This window comes from Tasmannia lanceolata, unplaced genomic scaffold, assembly GCF_043159265.1.
Source record: "Tasmannia lanceolata isolate RefF3 unplaced genomic scaffold, GAP_Taslan_0.1 ptg000044l, whole genome shotgun sequence".
Taxonomy (NCBI): domain Eukaryota; kingdom Viridiplantae; phylum Streptophyta; class Magnoliopsida; order Canellales; family Winteraceae; genus Tasmannia; species Tasmannia lanceolata.
The window spans coordinates 21962440-21984907 of record NW_027518721.1 but is presented as its reverse complement, the minus strand read 5'-3'; the positions used below and the strand labels follow the sequence as shown (position 1 = coordinate 21984907).

Below are 22468 nucleotides of genomic sequence, written 5' to 3'. Positions count from 1 at the left end.
CTGGCTCAATATCAGACATCTCTGACTTAGTATCTGCCATCATGGACTCAGTATCTGACATAATCAAGGACTCAACTATAATGGTCTCATCAACACTAGCATTTGGTTCCTTAGTAATATCATCAACAAGTGGTACGGGGGAAGAAGTAGTGAAGTGGCTCTGCAAATCCGACGCACGCTTGCGACGCTCTTGATATCTGGTCGTACCGATGAAGAGTTGTAGCTTTTCTCTCATGGCGGGCTGCGACTTCTTGTTCACGGCGAGTTGCCTCTTCGCATACTATCCTTTGCTCGTACTGATGAAGAGCTACTTTTGCATAAGCGTAGAGAAACCCCTCACGAACCTCCTCCCATCGACGAAATGGTGGTTCGTCAAAGTGACGGCGCTTCGTTTCCAAGTGTTGCCAATAATCCTGAGTTTGTCCTCTCACAGTTTCTCGTAATCGGTAGATGGGCGCTCTGTCATCATAGTTGTAGTACTTATAATATGCATCCAAAGTATAGATCCACTGTAGACATGCATCCTCATAATAGCTATTGTGAGTGTGGTCTTGCCAATAGCTTTCGCCGTACCTATCAAAATATGGAACAAATGGTGGAGCCATGATGATTGGTGTCGAAAACTGAAATCAACCGTCTGATTTGTCTGTCATGTCGAAAGGAACACAATGCTTGTCGCGGATCTCAGTTCGGACTCCTGGATAGCTCGGATCAGCGGTTAAACCAAAACGGATGGACGATGGAAGTTGGTCGTTGTAGTGCGTGCACTCGTTGTTGACTGCTGAAAGTGGGCTCGATAGGCTCGTCAAGTTATTACGAACAACTTTCGTGTTGATGACGAGACCCAATTTTGAGCCGAAATAGCCCGAGTGAAGGGATAGAAAACTGAGATGGAGAGAGGAAAGAGTGTAGAGAGAAGAAACGATTTTTCCTTCGAACCATTAAGGGTGGGGGTGCCCAAGGGAAATCTGGGAGGTGGGGGTTAATTGTTTGAAGATAAAGAGTGGGGGTGGTCCAAGGAAAAACGGGGGTGAAAAATTAACTTATTTAATAAGGTAACTAATGCTTTATTTAAAGGGGGGTATCCAAGGGATAATAGGAGGGTGTGTAAATCTTCTAAGGGGGTGCCCAAGGTAATAAAGGAGGGGGGCTATCCTTTTTTTTCTTTTGTTCTTTATTAGTACGTGACAGAGAAGTCTGTCACGTGACTCTTAATGCAATGGGGTGCCCAAGGGGAGGAGGGTGCTAAAGTTACTTGTTTTTTTATCTCTCACCTACTACTCTAGCTTAGCAGGTAAGGTACCTTACTTTTTAGAATAGTATAACACTGATGTAGAAAAGAAACTTGCTAGCCAAGTTACTCAACTGCATAAAGTAATTTTCCTTCTTGCCTTTTTCTCTCTCCTTAATGAATCATATGGCTGCTCCTTTGTTGCTACCTAATAAATGCACAGTACTTACTGTTTTGGCAAATGTACAGATAGAAGAAGGCAACTTACCTTTGTGTGCAGTATTAAACACGCAACTTGCACCTTTTCTCTTAATTCTTGCCTATATCAGGATAAAAAAAAAAGCAACTGAATTTTCTCTTGGGTTCCTTCTCCCCTACGCACGCAAGCCGAGAAAACAGATAGAGATATTTTTGGGCTGGTTGGCCGCCGACCAAAATCTCTTCACGAGGCTGTTGTGTGCGTCGGATACTAGGGGTGTTCATTATTCGGTTATAACCGAACCGAACCAAACCGAATTGGTTTGGTCGGTTCGGTTTTGTTTTTTTCCTTTTTGGCTCGGTTTCGGTTTTTTTTTTTTTTGGAAGTTCGGTTATTCGGGTTCGGTTTCGGTTATCTAAAAAAAAAATCGGTTAACTGAATAACCGAAATTATGATAAAAACCTATTATTTTTTCAAAAAAAAGTGTTATATGGGCACTCTGTAGGATGATCAAAACCGTCCATTTGATTGATCGCAACTTAATTAGGTTGTGCTCAAAAAATCATTTCGATAGGATGATCCTAGCCCTCCAATCCAAACCGAGATTTTGCTTTTTTCCCTCTTTTTCTCCCACTATTTTGTTATAACCGAATAACCGAATTTTTAATCAGTTCGGTTTTGGTTCTATTTTTAGAAATTTCGGTTCCGTTTCAGTTATCGAAATTTGATAATCAAAATTATTTCGATGATCAAATTTTGGTCTATTTGGTTCGGTTATAACCGAACGAACACCCCTACCGGATACTCGAGATTTGCTTGGAAATTTCGGTGGAATACAGCCGTAGTTGTTTATTTTCGGCAATGTTAAGGTGGTCGCAGTGATGTTGGAATTCAAGGTGAAGGAGGGGCTGAGGGACTGTCTTGGGGAAGAACCAAGGGAATCTTTGGGCATGGAAGAAAAGGGCAGCGAAGTGGGTAGGGTTATAGACTGTTATTAAGGTGAGTTCAAGGGATTAGTATTGTGGTGTTACAGAGAGAGGAATCCACTAAAATAAGGGCAGAGATGGTGGCGATTTTGGCTTGGATTAAGAAAAGGGAACATTAGAAAGTTGTGTGGGCAATTAAACAAGGACAGTGGGGAATTTGGGTGGGGAACTTGAATTGGAAGAGGATAGGGTTGATGATGACCGAGTTGGCTGGTGAGTCAATTCAATAGTAACCCAAAAAAACCAGCCTTTCATGATTGGGAAGAAATTTGAGTTTGCTCTCTTCTTGATATGAATTTTGCCGGGGAGAACTTTGATCCTTTGCTCTGATACCAAATTTGATGTAGGACCAGGAAGAGAAATAGAAGAAAGGGGAGAAATAGGGGAAGAAGAGAATAGAAGGAGAAGAAAAGAAGAAGAATAGGGGAAGAAGAGAAGAGCAAGAATAGACGACTGAGAAGGGAAGGAGGAAGAAGAAGAAATCTGAGGGAGAATAGGAGAAGAAGAGGAGGAATAGCGGAAGTAGAAGAACCTGTAGAGGGGAGAAGCCAATCGATCTTTATTAATCATCCAAATTTGTAATTCCTAATACATGAGGCCTATATATTGGCAATTGAAATCAAAATCCATGGAAAATAAATTAATTCCCTAATTCTAAATAACATGGAAAATAAAATCCTATAAACTAAATAATATGGAAATAAATCCCTAAAAGTCCTAATGGGCAAATATGCCACTTATTTGGCCTACAATCTGCATCACTAACCCAACCCAAAATTAAATCGGGTTGGCTTTTCCCAACCCTAACCCAACCCAACCCAACCCAACCTGAGGAAATGCCAACCCAAACCGAGCCAAAATCGGGTTGAACCCGTCGGGTTCGGGTTGAGCCCAACCAAAGTTGCACCCCTAGTTTTTATGCCCAATACAAGGACTCTTACAAATTTGATTTCCTTTAGTAATGTACAGGGGAGGAGACAAGTCGTGAGGTGTGACTTGAAATCCTCGGTCATCAAACTTTTCATGTGGCCTGCCTTATGGTTTCCTAGGGTTCTTATTTATTTTCTCTTCTTTCTTTATTTATTCTCGCCATTCAAAGGTCATATGACATGGTATCAAAGCAAGGGAAGATCTACATAGTGACTTTGCGAAGAGAAGATGGCATCCATCTTTCCATGGAGTTCTTTGGATCTGATTTGGTATGGAGACTTTGATCACATTGTGGAGCCAAGATTGGGTAATCGTGAGCAATGGGGCAGTTCCTCCTCTTCCTGAGAAATGGTTGAGGAAACCCTAATTCTTTTGTCACAACCCTAATTTATCCATTTTTTAAATCCTAGTGATCTTAGGGTGGTTCCTCCATCTACATGAATTTTCATTAAGGAAACCCTAGGTTATGTTCCACTTAAACTATTGGGTTTGTAATAAAGTGCAGACAATTGGTTAATTGATGTCTGCACCTATTCCTCTAGCTGCTTAGAAACCCTAATTGGCATCCAGTAAATTCATGGCATTGGGATTTTGTGCGGACACATTTATACTTTCTGTTTGCATACATTTGTGGGGATAATTAGACCTGTTTATGATAATCTTATGACCTGAATTTCTTTTTATGATTCAGACCTGTGGATGTTTATGAGATGCCGGTTTAAGATTGGTTTATATGATGGAAAATTTTCCTATATGACATCAGTTTGCGTGGTGCACGAGAAATTAAAAACGTTGGGGATATTAGGAATTTCCTATTCCATACGAAATTCCAATGAAGGGGATTTTTGCATTTACCTTAAAAATCTAGCACAATACAAGATCTATGGGAAAGAAGAAAAATTGGATGTAATAGTGGATAAAAAAGAGGGAGTGGGAGGAAGAAAAGGTAACAAAAAATGCAACATATATACTTGTCGTCTAGAACAATTCGATGAGGGCTGATCTTCTTCTTCACTTCGACAAGGGAGTTTGGGGTCTTTTTGCGAGGTGAGGTCAAGCGAGAAGGGGGTTAGGTTTTTCCATCAAAACAGTTCTCTTGCGAGAAGGGATTTAGGTTTTTCCGTGGTGACGGTTCTCGAGCTAGAAGGGGAATTATGTTTTTCTGTCGCAACTCGGGAGGGGTTGATCGAGAAGGATAGTTAGGGTTTTCCATTGAGAGGGAGGTTGAGTGAGAAGATTGGGTTATGTTTTTTTTTTTTTTTGGGTTGTGAAAGGAGATCGGGCTAGAAAGGGGAGATGGGTTTTTCTGTAATGTGGAGAGGTAAAAGGAAGGGGTGGGGACACCCTGCGTTTAATAGAAAAGGCCCAATTTTATCGCGAGATTTTCAGTATCTCGGCGATATTTGTGACATAGTGGTAGTAAGTGACATAAGTGATGGGCCCCATCAACATGATTCTAACAAAATCCAACATCACTATGCTCAGTATGGGAGTAGTCCTACTCCCGAAGGGGATGAGGACACCCTGCGTCATCAAAGAAAAAAAAGAAGATGAAACTGGAAGAACAGGGTTCTCTAGCAAACCATGCCTGAGGAGACTTTGCGATGGAGGCATCAATTGGCAAGATATCACCAGCGCTCAAGAACCAGGGGCTGCACCAAGAAAATTACTACTGAAAATAGAAAGCAGAAAGTGGGTAAAATAAATAGAGGAATTCTAGACTGAAGGGAGCCCTTGCAAAAAAGAGTTGAAAGGGCTCTCCCATTGGCTGCACATCACCATCATGCATTAATAACTGCCGAAAAGTCAAACATGATGGTGATTTGCAGCCAATGGGGGAGCCCTTTCACCTCTTTTTTGCAAGGGCTCCCTTCAGTTTAGACTTCCTCAAATAAATAACGAGAAAATTTATTTTGACATATCAAATGGCAAACCTTAGAGATTGACTGGCAAGAAAAGATTTCCAACAGGGTAGTCTGACGACTCTGACTGGCTGGTAAGAGGTTGAACTATAGAATTTTCTATATACTTTTAAAGAGCTTGCTTTTGTACCATGGGGGGGATTATTTGCAGTCCTTTCATCCCCATAGTGAGATGGGTGGGAGCTCCAAAAATAGGAGGAGCCCATTTCATGTCAAGCTGGTCACATCACTTCAGCCAATGAAAAGGATAGGGAACAGACTCCAAAAGAAGAAAAACCTTTTTCCCAAATGAATTATGTTCCATTCAAATTAAAATGCCTGAGAAACTTTATCCCAATATATACTGTTGCTCAAATAATTAAGAATAACTGCTGGAAGTCCTAAATAAAAGTGATCTACTCCAAAGTAAATGAAACTACGGCCTCAAATTTGCAGATACAAGTATTATATAGTAGCAAAGAATAATTTGAAAGAAAAAATTGTTCTCACTGTAGAAAAGCCAAGTCTGCAATGTTGGACCATTTTTTTTCTAATCCATCAACTGAATCCAATCTCATGGATCACTTTGACTATTGATAGGCTGATTGTAAGAAAATGTGTGGGTATCTTGTCATCCAGAAATTACCTAATTGATGTATGTCATTCTTTTGGGGTATCACAAGTTTCCATATTATCATGGTTTAAAAACGCAGTTGAGTCAAGCCCATTTTACCGAGTTTGACTCGGCAAGGTGATGACAGAAGTCTAGACAGGACTTAGTAAGACCTAATCTGGGCTCAAGTTGATCATGTTGTGATATATTAATCTATAAGAATTCATGAATCCATGTTATCAAAAGAATAATTTGAACTTACATTATTTATTCAGTGTACTTATAGTATATGCAAGGTGATTAATATTGCAATATAAAATTTTCTGCACAGAGTTTTTTCTTAGAATGCTACCAGAGTTGGTCTGACTCGAGATGTTGGACTCAAGTCCATTGAAAAAAGAGATGAATCGCTGTGTGGACTCAGTTTTGCTCAAAATTCAGTGTGTCCTAGTCAAGGATGACTTGTAAGATTCTGTAATCTGAGATTCTGAATACAAAACCTTTGGGAGTTTACATAGTCTACGCATTTTAGTTACCTGACCATCTGTGAAGTAAGCCTAGTATTCCTAACCAGACCAAGCCCAATCAAGTACTACTCAGCAAGGTCTTTGTTCTAGTCTAGGTGTTTGAAACTTTCTTATCATTTGTAAAAAATGGTTTATATCTTCTTTAGTCAGCATATGTGGATAAAGTCGATGCAGTATGCCAGTATCCAAGTAACCAACTCTCATAACTGAGTGGTACAATTTTTTATCGCAGATGAAGCTAAACACCATGAGGATGCCAATGCCCATATTGCAACTGTCCTTGGCGCTTGGCAAAATGAGATTCTCCATTTGTCTCAGGACTGTATTAGGAGCATCCATATGTTGGAGGATAAGAGGACCAACTCATGTAAACCATTTCAAATGAAACTTTCTCTCTGTCTTGAAGAAGCTGTATCCCTTGCCAGATTAGCTCACGAAACTCAACAACTCGGAACAAACAAAGACAATAACCACATGTTCTTTTTTACGATATACAAGCTTAGTACCAAATGCATCCAGATTACTCTTACCGACTCCGATATACAGGTAACAGCATGTCAATGCTAACGATGAGCATTCTGAATCATCCAGTCTTTTGAAAGTAGGGATATATAACAAAATTGTTTGAAACTTTTGTGCTCGAATAGGTTCAAACAATTGGATTGCATGTGTTGAAAAGCATTGCCCAGCGGGAACTTGGTGAGGGCTTAAACTTGGGAAATCATTCGTTCTTTCTGCTTCTCACTGGAGAGCTCATCGGAGATATTTTGTCACTAATTCATAAGATGATGAAGGTACTTTCTGTTTACACCCTGTTTGTTTGAGATTGTGACAACCGATTGTGGGCCCCAAACTGATTATAGGACTCAAATTTACGTTTAATTTGGAGTCCTATAATCAGTTTGGGGCCCACAATCGGTTGTCACAATCTCAAACGAATAGGGCCTTAATGTTATGGCGTGGGCAAGCTTATGCCTTACAATGGAACTCTAAAAGAGCCTTTTAATCCTCTTTATGACAGAAAGTCATTACCAGGGAATCATCCGCTATCACAAGTGAATGTTTGAGACTATTAGTTCTCCTACACACTCTGGCACACGGAAGTGAATGTCAGAAAGGTGTAATGCATGTACTTCTGGAAGCCATAATCATGGTTGTGTCCACATCAAGTGAAGGTCATTCACAGGTAATAAAATGTTTTCAGATCCAATCTCGTGGCACTTTAACAAAAATGACAGGTTTGATTATGTTCTTTCATCCACACATCTGTTTCATTTTATGGTAATTTCAGGAACTCATTGAGATTAAGAGCATTGCGATGAGGATGGTGTCTCATCTTGCTCAGACCTCTTCAGTTCAATTTAAAGATGTTTTGTTAGCAATGCCCATGACACGTAGGCTGCAACTTCAGGTACTCTTCCTCCAAAGTGAAATAAGAGCCTTTCTACCTAATTTTGTTGCTTATAAAAAACTTGCAAAACGATTACTTACGAATTCCTAATTCCTAATTATATTTTCTCATTTGTTATCATTATTCATGTTGTCTAAAAACCTAACATATGGACCAAAATCCTCCACTTTTTTTTTTTTTTTTTGAGAATTAAAATCCTCCACTTTTTCCTAATTCTAATAATAAAAAAAATCTGGCTTTTTTTTAATATATGGACAAGAAACATTTTAGCAGAATGTTAATTATCGACCAAATTCCAATGAAATGCACAATTGATAGAACACATACATAAATTTGTAGTTACTATTTCTTGGTGGAATTTATTTTTATATTTATCCAAAATCAATTACTCATGGCTAATCTGATCATCTACAACAAGTTTTGGGTGTTTTCTTGCAGTTGACATGAAAAAGTAGCCAATGGTTATGAAGATGGTTAAGTTATTAACAAATCAGCCATGATTTTCTCGCATTTTGGTTTAGTTCTTGATATGCGGTGAACATATTTTTCTTAAGATAATTATGAAGTTAGGCCTTTACAACTTTACATATCAGAGCTGATTCGATTAATGGAGACAACTATTTGACACTTCCTATTAATACTTTTCAGGAGACAACTATTTGACACTTCCTATTAATACTTTTCAGGAGATCATCCGAGCTTCCGTTGGTCAGGGTCAGAACCCAGTGCAGATGATGGCCACAACTGCCCCCATCATTAATGCGCCAGTGCAGTTAGAGCCGGAGCCTCGAGTGCTTGTTTCATCAATTGAAGTGGCATACCCTGAAGAGGACAGCATGGAGGAAGAAGATGATTGGGATACATTTCAGTCATTTCCGGCAACTGATGCTCCCACGGTTATCTCCGAACTGGACAGAACTGGAGTTGAACTGTCGCCAAATAATTTTTCTCCTGCCTTGCAAAGTGACCACCACAGTGGAAGTGATGAACATAATCTTGGGGACAACAAAGAGAGTGCGGTGGTACTCCAGAGTGATGGAAATAGTCCTCAAGAGTTACCTGATCCTCAACCTTCAAACACTGTGGAAGTGTTGCGTGGCGTCAACCTTGAGAATGCAGCTGTGAGAAACCATGGTCATGGAATGGATCAACAGTTCCCTGTAGAGGATTCTGAAGGTGATAGAGATGGTTTCTCAGAATCATCTAATTCTCAGCCTTTCGAGGATGCTGAAGAGTTGAGAAATGAACAGCATCTTGAGAGCGGTCAAGAAAGAATGATGGGAAGCCAAGATGATGGAAATAGTTTTGAGGAGTTTTCTAACCCACAACCTTTTGTAGTTGCAGAAGAGTCGAGTCAAGCTACTTCGAACGACGATGATGAAAATCACATAGAAGAGCTGTCCTGATAAATGAGTATGATCAGTATCTACAGTGGTAATGAGAAAGTGGAGAGAAGCCAAGGTGATACTGATGAGACAGAATTACAAAATGTGATCAATGAAGAGTAATGATCATCATTTAGAGGATGCTTGCTGGGTTTGATGTGATTTGAAAGGAACAAATCCCTGAATCTCCATCACCACTTCCAAAGGTGAAGAGAAACAGGTTGTTAAATCTTAAGAACATGCAGTTTTATCTCTCTCAAAGGGGTCCAAAGTTTATGCAAATGGCAGGGTAAGGTTGTAATTATAAGAATTTTGGATTTGAGTAACTGTAACATGCTTCTTATGTTTTCAATTGTAGTAGTTTGCCTGCCAACAAAGAAAAGGTATTTTTAACCCTTCTGTCATTCTCTCTTCTACTTCATAATATTTCTTCTCAGAAAAATAAAGTAAAACATATATTTAAAAAAAATTGCCTTCTGGGTTTACAATGTAAGCTTTTACATGACTCCACCTGTAATTAGGCCCACCTAATTAAGATGATCCCAACCGTTCAACCAGTGTGTTTCATTGCAGGGAGATCATAACCTGCAATTTGCAATCCTCTAGCAATCCCTGAGATGCTTGACGAGGCTTGTGGCCTGAAGGATATGGAATAACTGGTGGGACCCTCAAAGTATAGGGTGGAAAAGATATATTGACATGCATATGTAATCGTGACCATTGATCTTGGTTCCATGCATAATGGACATCCCATCTATAAAATAAAAAGTACATAAATCAAACAGCTTGACTTTTCTTAGTGGAACCCCCTCTGCATGATGGTTTAAGGGTTAGGATTATCCTATCAAGGTGGGGTCAGTGGCAGTGCATGACCAATAGGTGGGCCCAGAAAGTTGCTGTTGCCCAACCGTCTTCTTATTGAAGACAACTAACTTAAAAACAAGAGAAAAGAGGTGATTCGGATGCTCTAAGTTTGGTGGAGAAGTAGTGAGTTTTACTGTGGACTCTAAGAAAATCGGATCCATAACGCGCGGTCCATTTTCAGATTGGAGGGTTAGGATAATCCCATGGAGATGATTTACGGGTACAACTTATGGCCCATCAGATGAACGGTTCGGATCATCCTAAGAAGTTGGCCCACTGTACTTTCTGAGAAATAGTGTGATCACATGGTATACAAATACAATCTCCATTCAAGGAAATTATATATTCGCCCCATTTTTTAACTTGGACAGCCTCATGCAGCTATAAAAGAGTAGTTTGTGGGACCCTTGCAGTGATTCTATGCAATTTCATCCCCAATCTCCTGGTTGGTAGTGGTGAGTGAGTCTGCTCAACCACAGAAAAAGGCCTAAAATGAGAAAAACGGAAATCCTCGTAGAAAAGAGCAGGTGGTAGAAACACTCTCTCGGTGTTCATTTGCCATACAGAAAAAATAAAAAAATAAACAGAGAATCTCCCTTTCGAGAGCGAGGCGAGACTTGAAATGGAGACTGCAATCTGCGGGAGAATCGCTCTTTCTCCTAATCACGTTTTCAACCCTAAACCAGGTCCCTCTCTCTCTCTCTCTCTCTCTCTCTCTCTCTCTCTCTCATTACTTTTTTCGAATCACCTCTTTGATTATGCATTTTATTTGGATTATACCTGCCATCGATTATTCGTATCTCATTGTTCTTTAATTTAATTGTAGTCCTTACCATATCGTTAAATTAGGTGCACATTCGATTCGATAATGGAGGGAATTACTGGTAATCAGTTAGAGAATGAAATGCTAGTTAGGGTTTCATGTTGTTGATATTTTGTCTGTATGATTTTCTGAAAGAGAAACTACCCTGCAGATACATACATGCCATGTTTAACTCTTTTTTTTGGACTGTTACGAACCTAATTTAGTTCGCAACGGATTTGATCTTCTTAGAGGGAAGGTCAGCCTCTCTCGATCCACTTCGAGAGAAGGATCAGTCATCCTTTGTGCACGCAAATACACTTTTAAAAAAAGGGCGGCCCAGTGCACGAGGCTTCCGCCATTGCAGGGTCTGGGGAGGGCTAGATGTACGCAGCCTTACGCCTGCTTTGCAAAGAGGCTGTTTCTGTGACTCGAACCCGTGATCACCAGGTCACAATGGAGCAACCTTACCGTTGCGCCAAGGCTCTCCCTCTACAAACACACTTTTAGGAATAATATTCTTCATTCCTTCCAAAAGACAGCTTACACGTTATTTATAATTAGAAAACCTAAATATTCTGGTTTCGATGCGGGTGAAAAGAGAGATTAGTGACTTGGGAGAGGATGCACCAAAGAAGCTTATTGACAAAATCAATCTAGATAAACCTCTAAGATTCTTATACATATCAACAACTAAAAAGCAAATCCTAGAAATTTCTAAAATCTAAACTAATTTATTCTATTCCGAGTGGGGCCCATAGAGGCACGTAACATTCCTCCCCCCCTTGAAATCAACCTTGTCCTCAGGGTTGGAGATTTTGCATTGAACCTTCCGAAATTCATCTCTCCTCTTCTTTTTTCTCTCCCCCTTTCTTCTTCTCTTCGACTTGTGATTAATCATCATTTCGTATGTCGTCAACAATGGTTGAGGCAGCTGCATTTCGTATATCGTCAACATTCATCTCTCCTCTTTTTTTTTCTCTCCCCCTTTCTTCTTCTCTTCGACTTGTGATTAATCATCATTTCGTATGTCGTCAACAATGGTTGAGGCAGCTCCATTTTCAAACCGATCTCATTGTGTCGTTCATCAAAGCTCATTTGTTGTGTTTTTTTTAAATGATTGGAATGTTGATGCATGGATGACCGCAGATGAGGGTCTTCCCGATGGCGTTGGACTGGTGCTTAAAACGTGGAACACGGCCAAGAAAAATCCTTGTCGACTCGGCGCGGACGCGGCCAATAATGCGGTTGATGCGGTCATAACTCGGGAGAGTCAAAGGAGTTTTAATTGACTCTGTAGGGCAAAAAGCGGAATGCGAATGTGGTGCAACGCGGAACATCGCCAAGAAAAATCCTTGTCGACTCGGTCGAGTTCCTTGTAATGTCAACGAGGTTTTAAACAATGCGTTGGACAGTTTGAGAGGAATCACGGATTTTCCAGCAGCGAACTCGTCGACCTCGACAATACTGAAATCATCAATGCCTTCTCTAAAAGCTTAAGCTGTTGGAGAAAGGCGTTATTTATCTTTTATACCTTAACACTCCCCCGCACGTGTGGCCCACTTGGCAAACACATGGCACATGTGGTCCCACTTTGGGCCGACCATCGCATGTGGATTTTTGCTATCCGGGAGGTTTGAACTCGAGACCTTTTGCTATGTTACCATGTTAACTCACCAGCTTCTCCAAAAGCTTAAATCAGAGCAAAAGGTCTCGAGTTCAAACCTCTGGGATAGCAAAAATCCACATCAGATGGTCGGCCCAAAGTGGAACCACATGTGCCACGTGTTTGCCAAGTGGGCCACACGTGCGGGGGAGTGTTAAGGTATAAAAGATAAATAACGCCTTTCTCCAACAGCTTAAGCTTTTGGAGAAGTTGGTGAGTTAATAGAAATAAACTTGCTAGTCTCATCATTGAAACTTTTTCATATTTTTTGTTAATTTTTTTCTCTATGAAATTATTAATTTATTGAAACACCGCAAATTATTGAGTTGATGCTTGATCAAATAATATTAATATGCAGTGACAACAAACTGTTGAAGTATAAATGATTAAATAACACCAACTCTAACAGCTTCAGCTTTTGGAGTAACTGGTTGTTTCACGTGGTATCAGAGCTATTGCCTCACCGTAGATCTTGTGTTCAAAACCAACTCCTTCATATTAAAAATCCACTTGTACGGCCAACCCAAAAAGTAGGGGACACGTTCTATGTGTACGGTCAATTAAAAAAAATGAATGCCACACATGGAAGGGAGTTTTGAAGTATAAATGATTAAATAACACCGACTCTGACAGATTAAGCCTTTGGAGTAACTGGTTGTTTCACACAAACATCTACCACTAGGCTAGGGCGGCATTTTTACTACTTTTGAAGACATGTTAGGTCCTAAGGCAACCAAGACAAGAAATCCTGGTTTCTCCCTATTTATAAATGTCAATTACTGAACATCTTACTGTCTATTAAAAACTGAAATGTAACATGAGCAAGCCGATGGTGCTAAACTAATTCTAAAACTGCTGAGTGACGGGAGACTCTGATTTCCAATACATAGCTGTGCTCTTTTCGACATCTATAGTCTCCCATGCCACTGTCCTTTCATCACCTTCATGCTCAATTGATGATTATTTATCACTACTAATTTGGGACTTTGTTGAAATGTAAGATGAATAAGGTCACCCTTTCAGAACTATCATTTTCCCTATAAAGTTTCGGATAGAGGTAATGTCAATGTGTGTAATAGGTCACAAAGAACGAGGTTATGAAGTTCACCTTGATAAGACATGGCATGATTTACTGTTCTTGTATTAACATCCCAGACAAGCTCATTTAGGCATTCAACATGATGCTTGACGCAGACTGAGCAAGAAAAGTAAGCTGATGATTAAGTGTTGAACTGATGGGTGCACTCAACTAATAATAACTAAAGTGGTATGTTGTTCTTAGATAGGTGTAATTAGTGTCTTATCTTTTTTGTAGATTGTCTATATTTACCGCAGGCTATAAGCTCACTGTTTAGTTATACAACATTTATGTTCTCCAATGAAAATACATTTGAATTTCGAACATGCTTCGCCACAACAAATGTATGATTGCATATTAATGTCCCCAGTGTTGAGCTGAACTGTGGGCTACCATTCCATTTAAAATTACACCAACTTTGCTATTTTTACTCTGTTTTCATCACTGGAAAGCTATGGTATTCAACTGGAAATAATAACAACTATGAGAACATTAGTAGTTGTTTATGTCTCCACGGGATCTTCTAATGGCTTTTCCATTCAAATACATGCTTGTGTTTTTTATTGACACTGAGAGTATGCTATGCAGGGGATAAGCTCTCTCCGTATAAAGGACCATATGCAAGCCGAGGAATTCCCATTGCAATATCAGCCACTGGACCAGGAAAAGGAGGTGGGTTGTTGGAAAGGCCAACAATAGAGAAAACCACCCCTGGGCGTGAATCAGAGTTTGACTTGAGGTTTGTCTCATATTCTTGTGTGTAAACTACGAAAATTGCCAGTCTTCTTGAAATTAGCCAAATGCATTTTTGAGTCTTTGTCTTTTGAGATTAACCTGGAAACATCAAGTGTGTCTTTGACTAGCTAGTACTGTATATCTGAAAAAGAGCTTGATAACTGTATCGGAATCAGAGCCATTAAAAAACACCGTATCAGAATCAGAAGGCACGATAGGAACATCCATGAAAACTGTCACTAATTTCTTGTCACAACGGGCCATTAGAAATTAGAAAGGTCACACGTTGATAACTCTTATCAATTAATGTGGAATAACTGGTAACCTCAGATTTGAAAAATTATAAGAAAATCGAAAAGAACAGAAAACATTACAATAAGTGCAAAGATTTCCCCACAACCAGCAGATCCTGCTTGCCCCTGAAAAACACTCTTACACACCTTCGTTCCTTGGCATGGTTAATATGCATTTGTGTTTGCCTGGATCCATTTCTATTTGTTGATGTATGATGGTATAGTGAATGTGCCAATGTGTACTTGCATGCAATTGATGTGGGTGGCTAAAACCAGCTAGTTTGATGAAGGGCATATACTTACATGCAAAAGATAGGGACATGCATGGTGGGGCCCTCTCCATGAGGGGAGGCGTTAAAAATTGAGTATTGAGGGTGGCGGTGATGTTGGCTGAGAAGAGAATTAGAAGAAGAGGAAGAAAGAAGAAGAGAAGAATTGGAGCTAGAAGGGAATAATTTAGGGAGAAGTAGAAGAAGAAGAACTCAGAGGGAAAGAAATATCATTCAATTAATCTCAATAATCATCAAAAGGTCCACAAAGGCTGTAACTTGGACTATATGTAGGCTTTTAACAATTCCTGAAAGGCTAAAACTTACTAATTTAAGAATTCCTAAAAGACTAAAACACCCTAAAGACTAAAATAACCCTAATAAATCAACTATGCCCAAAAATACCTCTAATAACACTAAAAATAACAAAAAATCCATGAGGGGCACAAATAACAATAAAAGATCTCTACGGGGGCTCTTCGAGGGTGGCCCCACCAAGAATCAACTGCCAAGGGACGTCGATCCTTATCATTTCCCCCTGCTAAAAAGAACTCTCCTCCAAAGAGTGAAGAGTCTGATACTACTCAAAGATATCGGGTTCCAAACGATGAAACTCCTCATCTGTAAGCCAAGTAGCGTCGAAATCTGGTCGTTGGTGTCACTTGACAAGATAGCACTGAAAACCACCATGGCATGATGAAACTCATTGGCAAGTATAGCATCAATCTGGTCAGCAGGAAGTGGTGGAACTGACGGAACCACCGGTACTGGGGCAAGAACAAAAGAGCTGGCAATCCGGCCTGTAGAAACATCTGTCGGCATAGTTGGAAGAATGGCGAGGAAAACGCCTTACACGAACCATAACATAGTCGCTTTCATTAAATTCAAGGTTCCTACGATGTACATCAGTAGCTAATTTGTACTTAACATTACTTGTAACAATCCTGCGACGTATATCAGCATGGGGGTCACGGATGTGCTAGGCAAAAGAATCAGCTGACTGAGAGGGACGGGCATAAGGGGGTAACGGTATACGATCAACATGCTGACGAGGGTTGACACCATGAACACTTTCAAATGGGCTCTTTCTAGTAGTCCGATTAACAAAATTATTGTATGCGAACTCAACAGTTGATAACAAAAGATCTCATGTACCTGGACGGTCTCCTAGCAAACATCTCAACATATCACCCAACCTACGATTAACGACCTCAATCTGACCATAAGTTTGTGGATGAAATGCTGATGAAAACTTCAATTGAGTTCCGAAGAGTTTCCAAAGTGTCCTCAAAAAATAACTAACGAATTTGGCATCCCTATCAGACACAATGGAAATTGGTAGCCCGTGAAGTTTGACAACCTCCTTAAAGTTAGCAAACCTGTACAGCATCAACTCTCTTGCTACACGGAATAAAGTGAGTCATCCGTGAGAATCGATCTACCACAACCAAGATAGAGTCATATTTTCTAGTTGTCCTAGGCAATCCAAGGACAAAGTTCGTGCTGACATCCTGCCATGGAGAGTGTGGTAGGCGTGTATCAGTGTTTTGCTTCCTAGCCTTTCCCAATTGGCAGGTGTGACATTGGGACACAATTTGTGCTACGTCTTTCTTTAAAGATGGCTAGTAAAATCAATCATCGACTAACACGATTGTCTTATCTCTGCCAAAGTGTCCTGCTAGGCGTCCAGCATGCAATTACCAAACTTAGAAATCTCGAAGTGAAGTTCTGTGAATGCACAGCCTAGATCCTCAAAATAAATAACCGTCTTGAAGTGGACGAGGGGATTTATTCTTCTTTTTTCTTCTTTAATCGATACAGAACCAGAAGAGGAAAAAAATAGAAACTCGCTTCGATTTCTTCCTCTTCGCGACAACGGCAGGGGCGGGGATCCGGAGGAGAAAGAAGGTGGCGACGTAGATGGGGTGGTGCTCTGGAGGTGGCGGAGCAACATCTCCGGCGGCGGTGGCAGAGAGGAAGCTCCGACGAAGAGGGGTGACGACAGCAACGCCTCTTTTTTTTCATTTTTTCTTTGAGTTTTGGAAAAAAGGAGATTGAGATGGGGTTAGTGTTTCTACCAACAAGGAGAAAAGGTTATGGATACTGATTTGAGTTTCTATTGAGGGTTGAAACGGTTAGGGTTTTAGGGAATAGGGTTAAGGTTTGGGTTAGGGTTCTTGTATGCGATAAGGGATGAAGGTGGTTGCAAAGGAGGGATACGGGTTGAATTAGAAATGATGATGGTGGATGTTTCAGATGGTATTTGTTTTGTTTTTTTCCTCTAACAGCAGACTCCCGAAGTCTCTCTTCTCCAGAATGTGACAGAGAGAGGAGAGGCAGTGGATCTGATGGTGGTGGCTCGGGGCTTTAGGGTGAAGGGGATTGTGGTTTATAGGGTTTTAAGAAAATCTCCTAATGGGTTTTGATAGTTCGAAAAAATTTCGGCCGTGATTTCCGCATAAACAATTCTTTGAGGATTGGGATCTATGGCTCTGATACCAAAATTGATGTAGGCTGAGAAGAGAATTAGAAGAAGAGGAAGAAAGAAGAAGAAGAAGAGAAGAATTGGAGCTAGAAGGGAAGAATTTAGGGAGCAGTAGAAGAACTCAAAGGGAAAGAAATATCATTCAATTAATCTCAATAATCATCAAAAGGTCCACAAGAAGCTGTAACTTGGCCTATTTTAACAATCCCTAAAAGACTAAAACTTGCTAATGTAAGAATTCCTAAAAGACTAAAACACCCTAATAAATCAACTATGCCCCAAAATTCTCCTAATAACACTAAAAATTCACAACAAAAAGATCTCTACGGGGCTCCTCAAGGGTAGCCTCGCCGAGAATAAACTCGCAAGGGACTTCAATCCCCATTAGGCGGAGAGAGAGAGAGAGTACACTCTTGGAGAAAGTAAATTATTTAGTTTTTCTTTGTTTTGAAGACCAAATTACCCCTATGGGAGGTGTTTCCAGATATACATATGTGCGACTTGTGAATCATCATTCTTGATCCTTCAAAATGCTGGAGTACACGGCTCATGTACTTGAGTAGGATTCTTGACAATCTTCTTTTCCCTCCTTTACCTTTCCTCAGGAGCATATTTGAGTTCTACTTCGGTTTTGAACTCCACATTCAGAATTTTCAGTAGACTACAGTAGTTGGACCACAAGTGCAACTTGTGGGTAATTTTGAAAAAAAAAATAATAATTTAAAAACAATACTCTTGGGAATATATTTTAGCACAATTAGTTTGTACAGGGGCTGTTATTACTTTTAGGCATGTATTGAGAGGTGTTAACCAGGTTGAGGACTCTTTGGCAAAAGAGGTGTACTAGATGCATACTTTGCATGGGGCAATCTCTGTCCCTTCTGTATTTTGATTTTTTTATAAACCTTTTGTTATCTTATTACAAAACCCATAAAGCCCTTCTTGTAGTGGAGACGAGACATCGATATTTTGTTCCTTCAATTTAGCAAGCAGTATAATTTTGCTTTATCCTGTTTTTGAGTGGTGAAGCTTTATTGATAAAAAAGAGAAAAAGGACCTTCACTGAGCTGGTCAAGGGATGCAACTAAACAAAGGAGGCAAAACATAGAAAGTTTCCCCTCAAAGGGGAAGGTGATCAAACACCTCCAAAATAGTTATCCCAACCCTAGATTCAGCTAAATGATCCACCTTGCCATTGGCAAAGCAAAGAACATGATGGAAAGACATGGCATGATCCTCCACTGTGTCTTAATACCTCGATAGCATCAACAAACTTCCATGGGAGACCATTGTCGTCCTTCAACCAAGTGCCAACAGAGGCACCACCAGGGAGTCAAGAAGAGGGGGATCAATAAGATGAATTCTGACCAAAACAGCACTAACTCCAGTTTCGTTACTTAGAATCATTCACGCTAATAGGATCCGAAAATTCCCAAATAATCAAACTCTCCTTATGAAAGAGGCTCCCAATGCCAGCAGAGCTTGGGTAGCCTAAGTTAGAAGAATTTTGCTTTAGTCTATTCCTTGGGACTATATTACTTCAATAAATGTGTTGCAATTGTTGCAGGTCCTCTGTTGTTTGAACACCTTTTAGCCTTATAGAATCCTATAATTCAAGTCTTTGAATAGCTAAAAATAATATTTCTCTTCCTTTGTTATATGATGTACTTCATCATAAATACAAGTGACATCCAATCTATGATATGCCGACACATAATCATGTGTCGAGTGTTGACATGGATAAGAAGTGACTGACACGAAAGCCTCTTAAAATATAGAAAAGGGGACACTCCCCCTACATACACATGTGACATGCATGTAAAATTACTCATTACTAATCATAATCTACAACAAGATAAATTGGTATTTATTTAACAAACTAAGAAATCTTAAGATTAAGCAACTGCTAGTCTAAAAGAAACATTAAATAACCCATATAACAATACATTCATCAATCTACCCTATACTGATGGACTTCTCTTCTCTTTAACATACCATAACAGCACGACTTATCTAGTTCCCTTCAATCTTCAATATCCAACAGGAGAGACAAACCAACAGGCTTGCAATGAATATAGTATTAGAAGGATATTCTGTTTACGGTTTTAGGTTTGAATGTGTCGGTTGGGGGAGGGGGTTAACAAGAAGTATTAATTAAAGAATAATTTATAATTAAATAAGAGTTAATAATAAATGACAAGTTAAACAAATTATTTGAGTGCTAGCTTTTTCCTTTTACCATTTCAAAAATTATTTGTTGCATGTGTTAAGAATGTGATGTGCATTAAATGAATTAAGTGTCATGATACATCCAAGTGGGGGAGGTCCCTCCCATATCTTGCTCGAAAGAGTTTCTCCTCCCCTATTTCCAAGGGAGGAGAAAAAATCTCCATCTCTAGGAATGGATGAGAAAATATCTCCATATCTAGGAAGGTAGGGGAAAATATCTTCATCTAGTTAATTGGCCTTATGTTTAGTCTTTCTGGCTATTTAAAGTCTTTGGAGAAGGGTTAGTTTTCCTTCTCTATTATATTGTTTGTGTCTTGGCCTTCTTGTCAAACCAACTTTATAGAAGGTGTGATTGAAGGCCCCTTCAGCCAGATCAGATTTTTATTTCAAGTTTTAGGTGAAGTATTAGTAGGTTTCTTTGAGTATTATTTTATAACATGAGATAACTTTAGAGTTTAGGAAAGTTAATTTAGAGAGATTTTAATAGTTTTGAAAGGTGTCAATTAGAAAAAGTTAATAGATTATTTATGTGGGCACACTTTCTGTTTTTTATTCTGGGCTGCTCTAAAATAGAATTTGGGCTTTGTTTAGGTTGATCCAAGGATCGAAATTGATCATAAACCAGCTATTAGGATTAAACTGGGGTTTTAAGCTATTTTGGGTAAATATAAATTATTGGTGTGCTTTTGGATATGTTGATGAATGATTACAATCTTTTCTTATTGGGTTGTGGGTGTTAACATACTCTGATTGATCTCTTGCATTGATAGACCTTGGTTTTAAATTTCCGCCGAAACCAACACAAGACCTGAAATGTTTGTTTCCATTGAGACCGAAATGCAAGTGTGTTAGTCGTATATTATATTGGTATGTATAACGTAATTATATTAATATGAATTGCATGTGAAATGTAGTGTATGAATTGTGTATAAATATTTATCTGAATTACATGTGAAATATGGTATGTGGTGTGTTGAAAGAGTTGAGGCTTAGCTTCTATGGGTGTTTTTGTCTTTTATTTATAGTGACGGGTATTTATGTAATTAGACATTAAAGTTAAGTGAAAGAAGGGTAGGGCAGGCGCAAATGAGTAGAAGGTGAAAAACGGCTAAAACCAAGGAGAAAATCAATCATAGTTTGGGTTGAGTTTTTTGTTTCCTTGTTTTTCAGGATTTTCTTACCATTTTCTCACTCAATCTCTCTCGTGTCTATCCCTCTCCTACCCTCCCTCACCATTGGGTAAAGCTAATAATCCAGTAAAAATAATTTCACGGTAGCCAAACATGCCCTTATTACATTTTTATCCTGGGAGGGTGCACTTACAATTATCTGTTTCCCAGGAAATCAAGGAAAACAGCTCCCCCGTATCGTGTCTTGCTACACAACGATAACTACAATAAACGTGAATATGTTGTCCAAGTTCTGATGAAGGTTATCCCCGGAATGACCATTGATAATGCAGTTAACATCATGCAAGAGGCACATCATAATGGCCTTGCAGTTGTAATTATTTGTGCTCAAGCAGATGCCGAGGAACATTGTATGCAGTTGAGGGGCAGCGGTCTTCTAAGTTCGATCGAGCCTGCAAGTGATGGGTGCTAAAAACGGATCTTGTTGGTAACATGTATGACTCCTCTACTCTTTATTCATTGCCTATTGAGTATTAATTTTCTCTGCTTATTTGTAAATAACTTAAAAAATGTCCATATACGTATGAATCTTGATCACTATGTTCATCAGATTAAAATGGAGATGGGAAATACGACACCAATGGGTGCCATTAATAAAAATCACAGTCACTGTATGTTTTTTTTTTTTTTTTCCTATCCACCAAGTTAAGAGACCACAAATTGGAGGCTTGGAATCATCTGATGGTGGAGAATTGTATTGCAGATCATCTATAGAGTTTATCTATCAAACCAGGGTTCTTATATGACAAAAGGGGTGTAATTATCAGCCCCATGTTGCTATGTTGAACCTGAAGAAGAAAACAAGTAGAGGGAAGTCAATGATTTATAGTCACTCAATAGTGATGACTTCCTGTTAGCTTGGGATTGTGGCAACCGATTGTACTCCCCAAACCGATTATAGGACTCAAGATTACATTTAATTTTGAGTCATATACTTGGTTTGGACCCACAATCGGTTGCCAGTCTCAAACGAACAGGGTTAAGTTGATCAAAACAAGAGAGAATCTATATAGAGAAAACGGTTCCTACACATATGTGTAGAGAGTTCTCTACACACTAGCTTAAAATACAGTGGGGGCCCACATTGTTTGGGTGATCCAAGCCATCCATTTTAAAGGCCCTCACATAGATAGGGTGTCTACAAAAAATCAGATCCATAGGATCATCCCAACCCTACGATTTGTGGAGGTAAAATGGATGTCTTTAAACCTTTACAAATTAATCAATTTTTTGCCTCCACAGTTCGAATGGTTAGGATGATCCTATGGATCTGATTTTTTGTGGACACCCTATCTATGTGAGGGCCTTAAAAATGAATGGTTTGGATCACCCAAATAATGTGGCCCCCTCTGTATTTTAAGCTAGTGTGTAGATAACTTATCTACACATGTGTAGGAACCGTTTTCTCATCTATATATCTATATTATATACTATACAATGCCAAAATGGGCTGAAATTGGATATTTGACCCATGTTCAATTTTCGCCAATAATTATTCGGTATCGATTGAGATTGTAAATTTTCTAGCTTGAGTTGGGCCCGATAATTTAGGCGTAGTTGGTTCACTCGTAAGAGCAATTGGGCTTGGCAGAAAATGTAGGCCCTTGGGGCCGGACCTGCTCGTGTTCATGGGTCGTACCTAGCCAATGATCGTCAACTGTGTTTTGGCAATCC

The 22468-nt window shown here is 39.4% G+C and overlaps 2 protein-coding genes across 6 annotated transcripts in view; both read left to right on the top strand.

The window, feature by feature from the left end:
- Nucleotides 1-9587, top strand: part of SWEETIE (HEAT repeat-containing protein) — a 135689-nt gene extending 126102 nt beyond the window's left edge. For all 5 annotated transcript variants that reach the window (XM_077374177.1, XM_077374174.1, XM_077374173.1 and 2 more), the window contains 5 exons: nt 6620-6933; nt 7035-7181; nt 7409-7573; nt 7679-7798; nt 8485-9587. In XM_077374177.1, the coding sequence (XP_077230292.1) occupies nt 6620-6933; nt 7035-7181; nt 7409-7573; nt 7679-7798; nt 8485-9204 (1466 nt within the window). In that variant the 3' untranslated portion in view covers nt 9205-9587. The remainder of the gene's footprint in view (nt 1-6619; nt 6934-7034; nt 7182-7408; nt 7574-7678; nt 7799-8484) is intronic.
- An 873-nt stretch (nt 9588-10460) lies between these two features.
- On the top strand, nt 10461-21408 carry LOC143863498 (Ribosomal protein L12/ ATP-dependent Clp protease adaptor protein ClpS family protein). Its single transcript, XM_077374179.1, has 3 exons — nt 10461-10733; nt 14182-14332; nt 20945-21408. Exons 1-3 carry the CDS (start codon nt 10670-10672, stop codon nt 21204-21206), a joined length of 477 nt encoding a protein of 158 aa, XP_077230294.1. The 5' UTR covers nt 10461-10669; the 3' UTR covers nt 21207-21408.
- The last annotated feature ends 1060 nt before the right edge of the window (nt 21409-22468 follow it).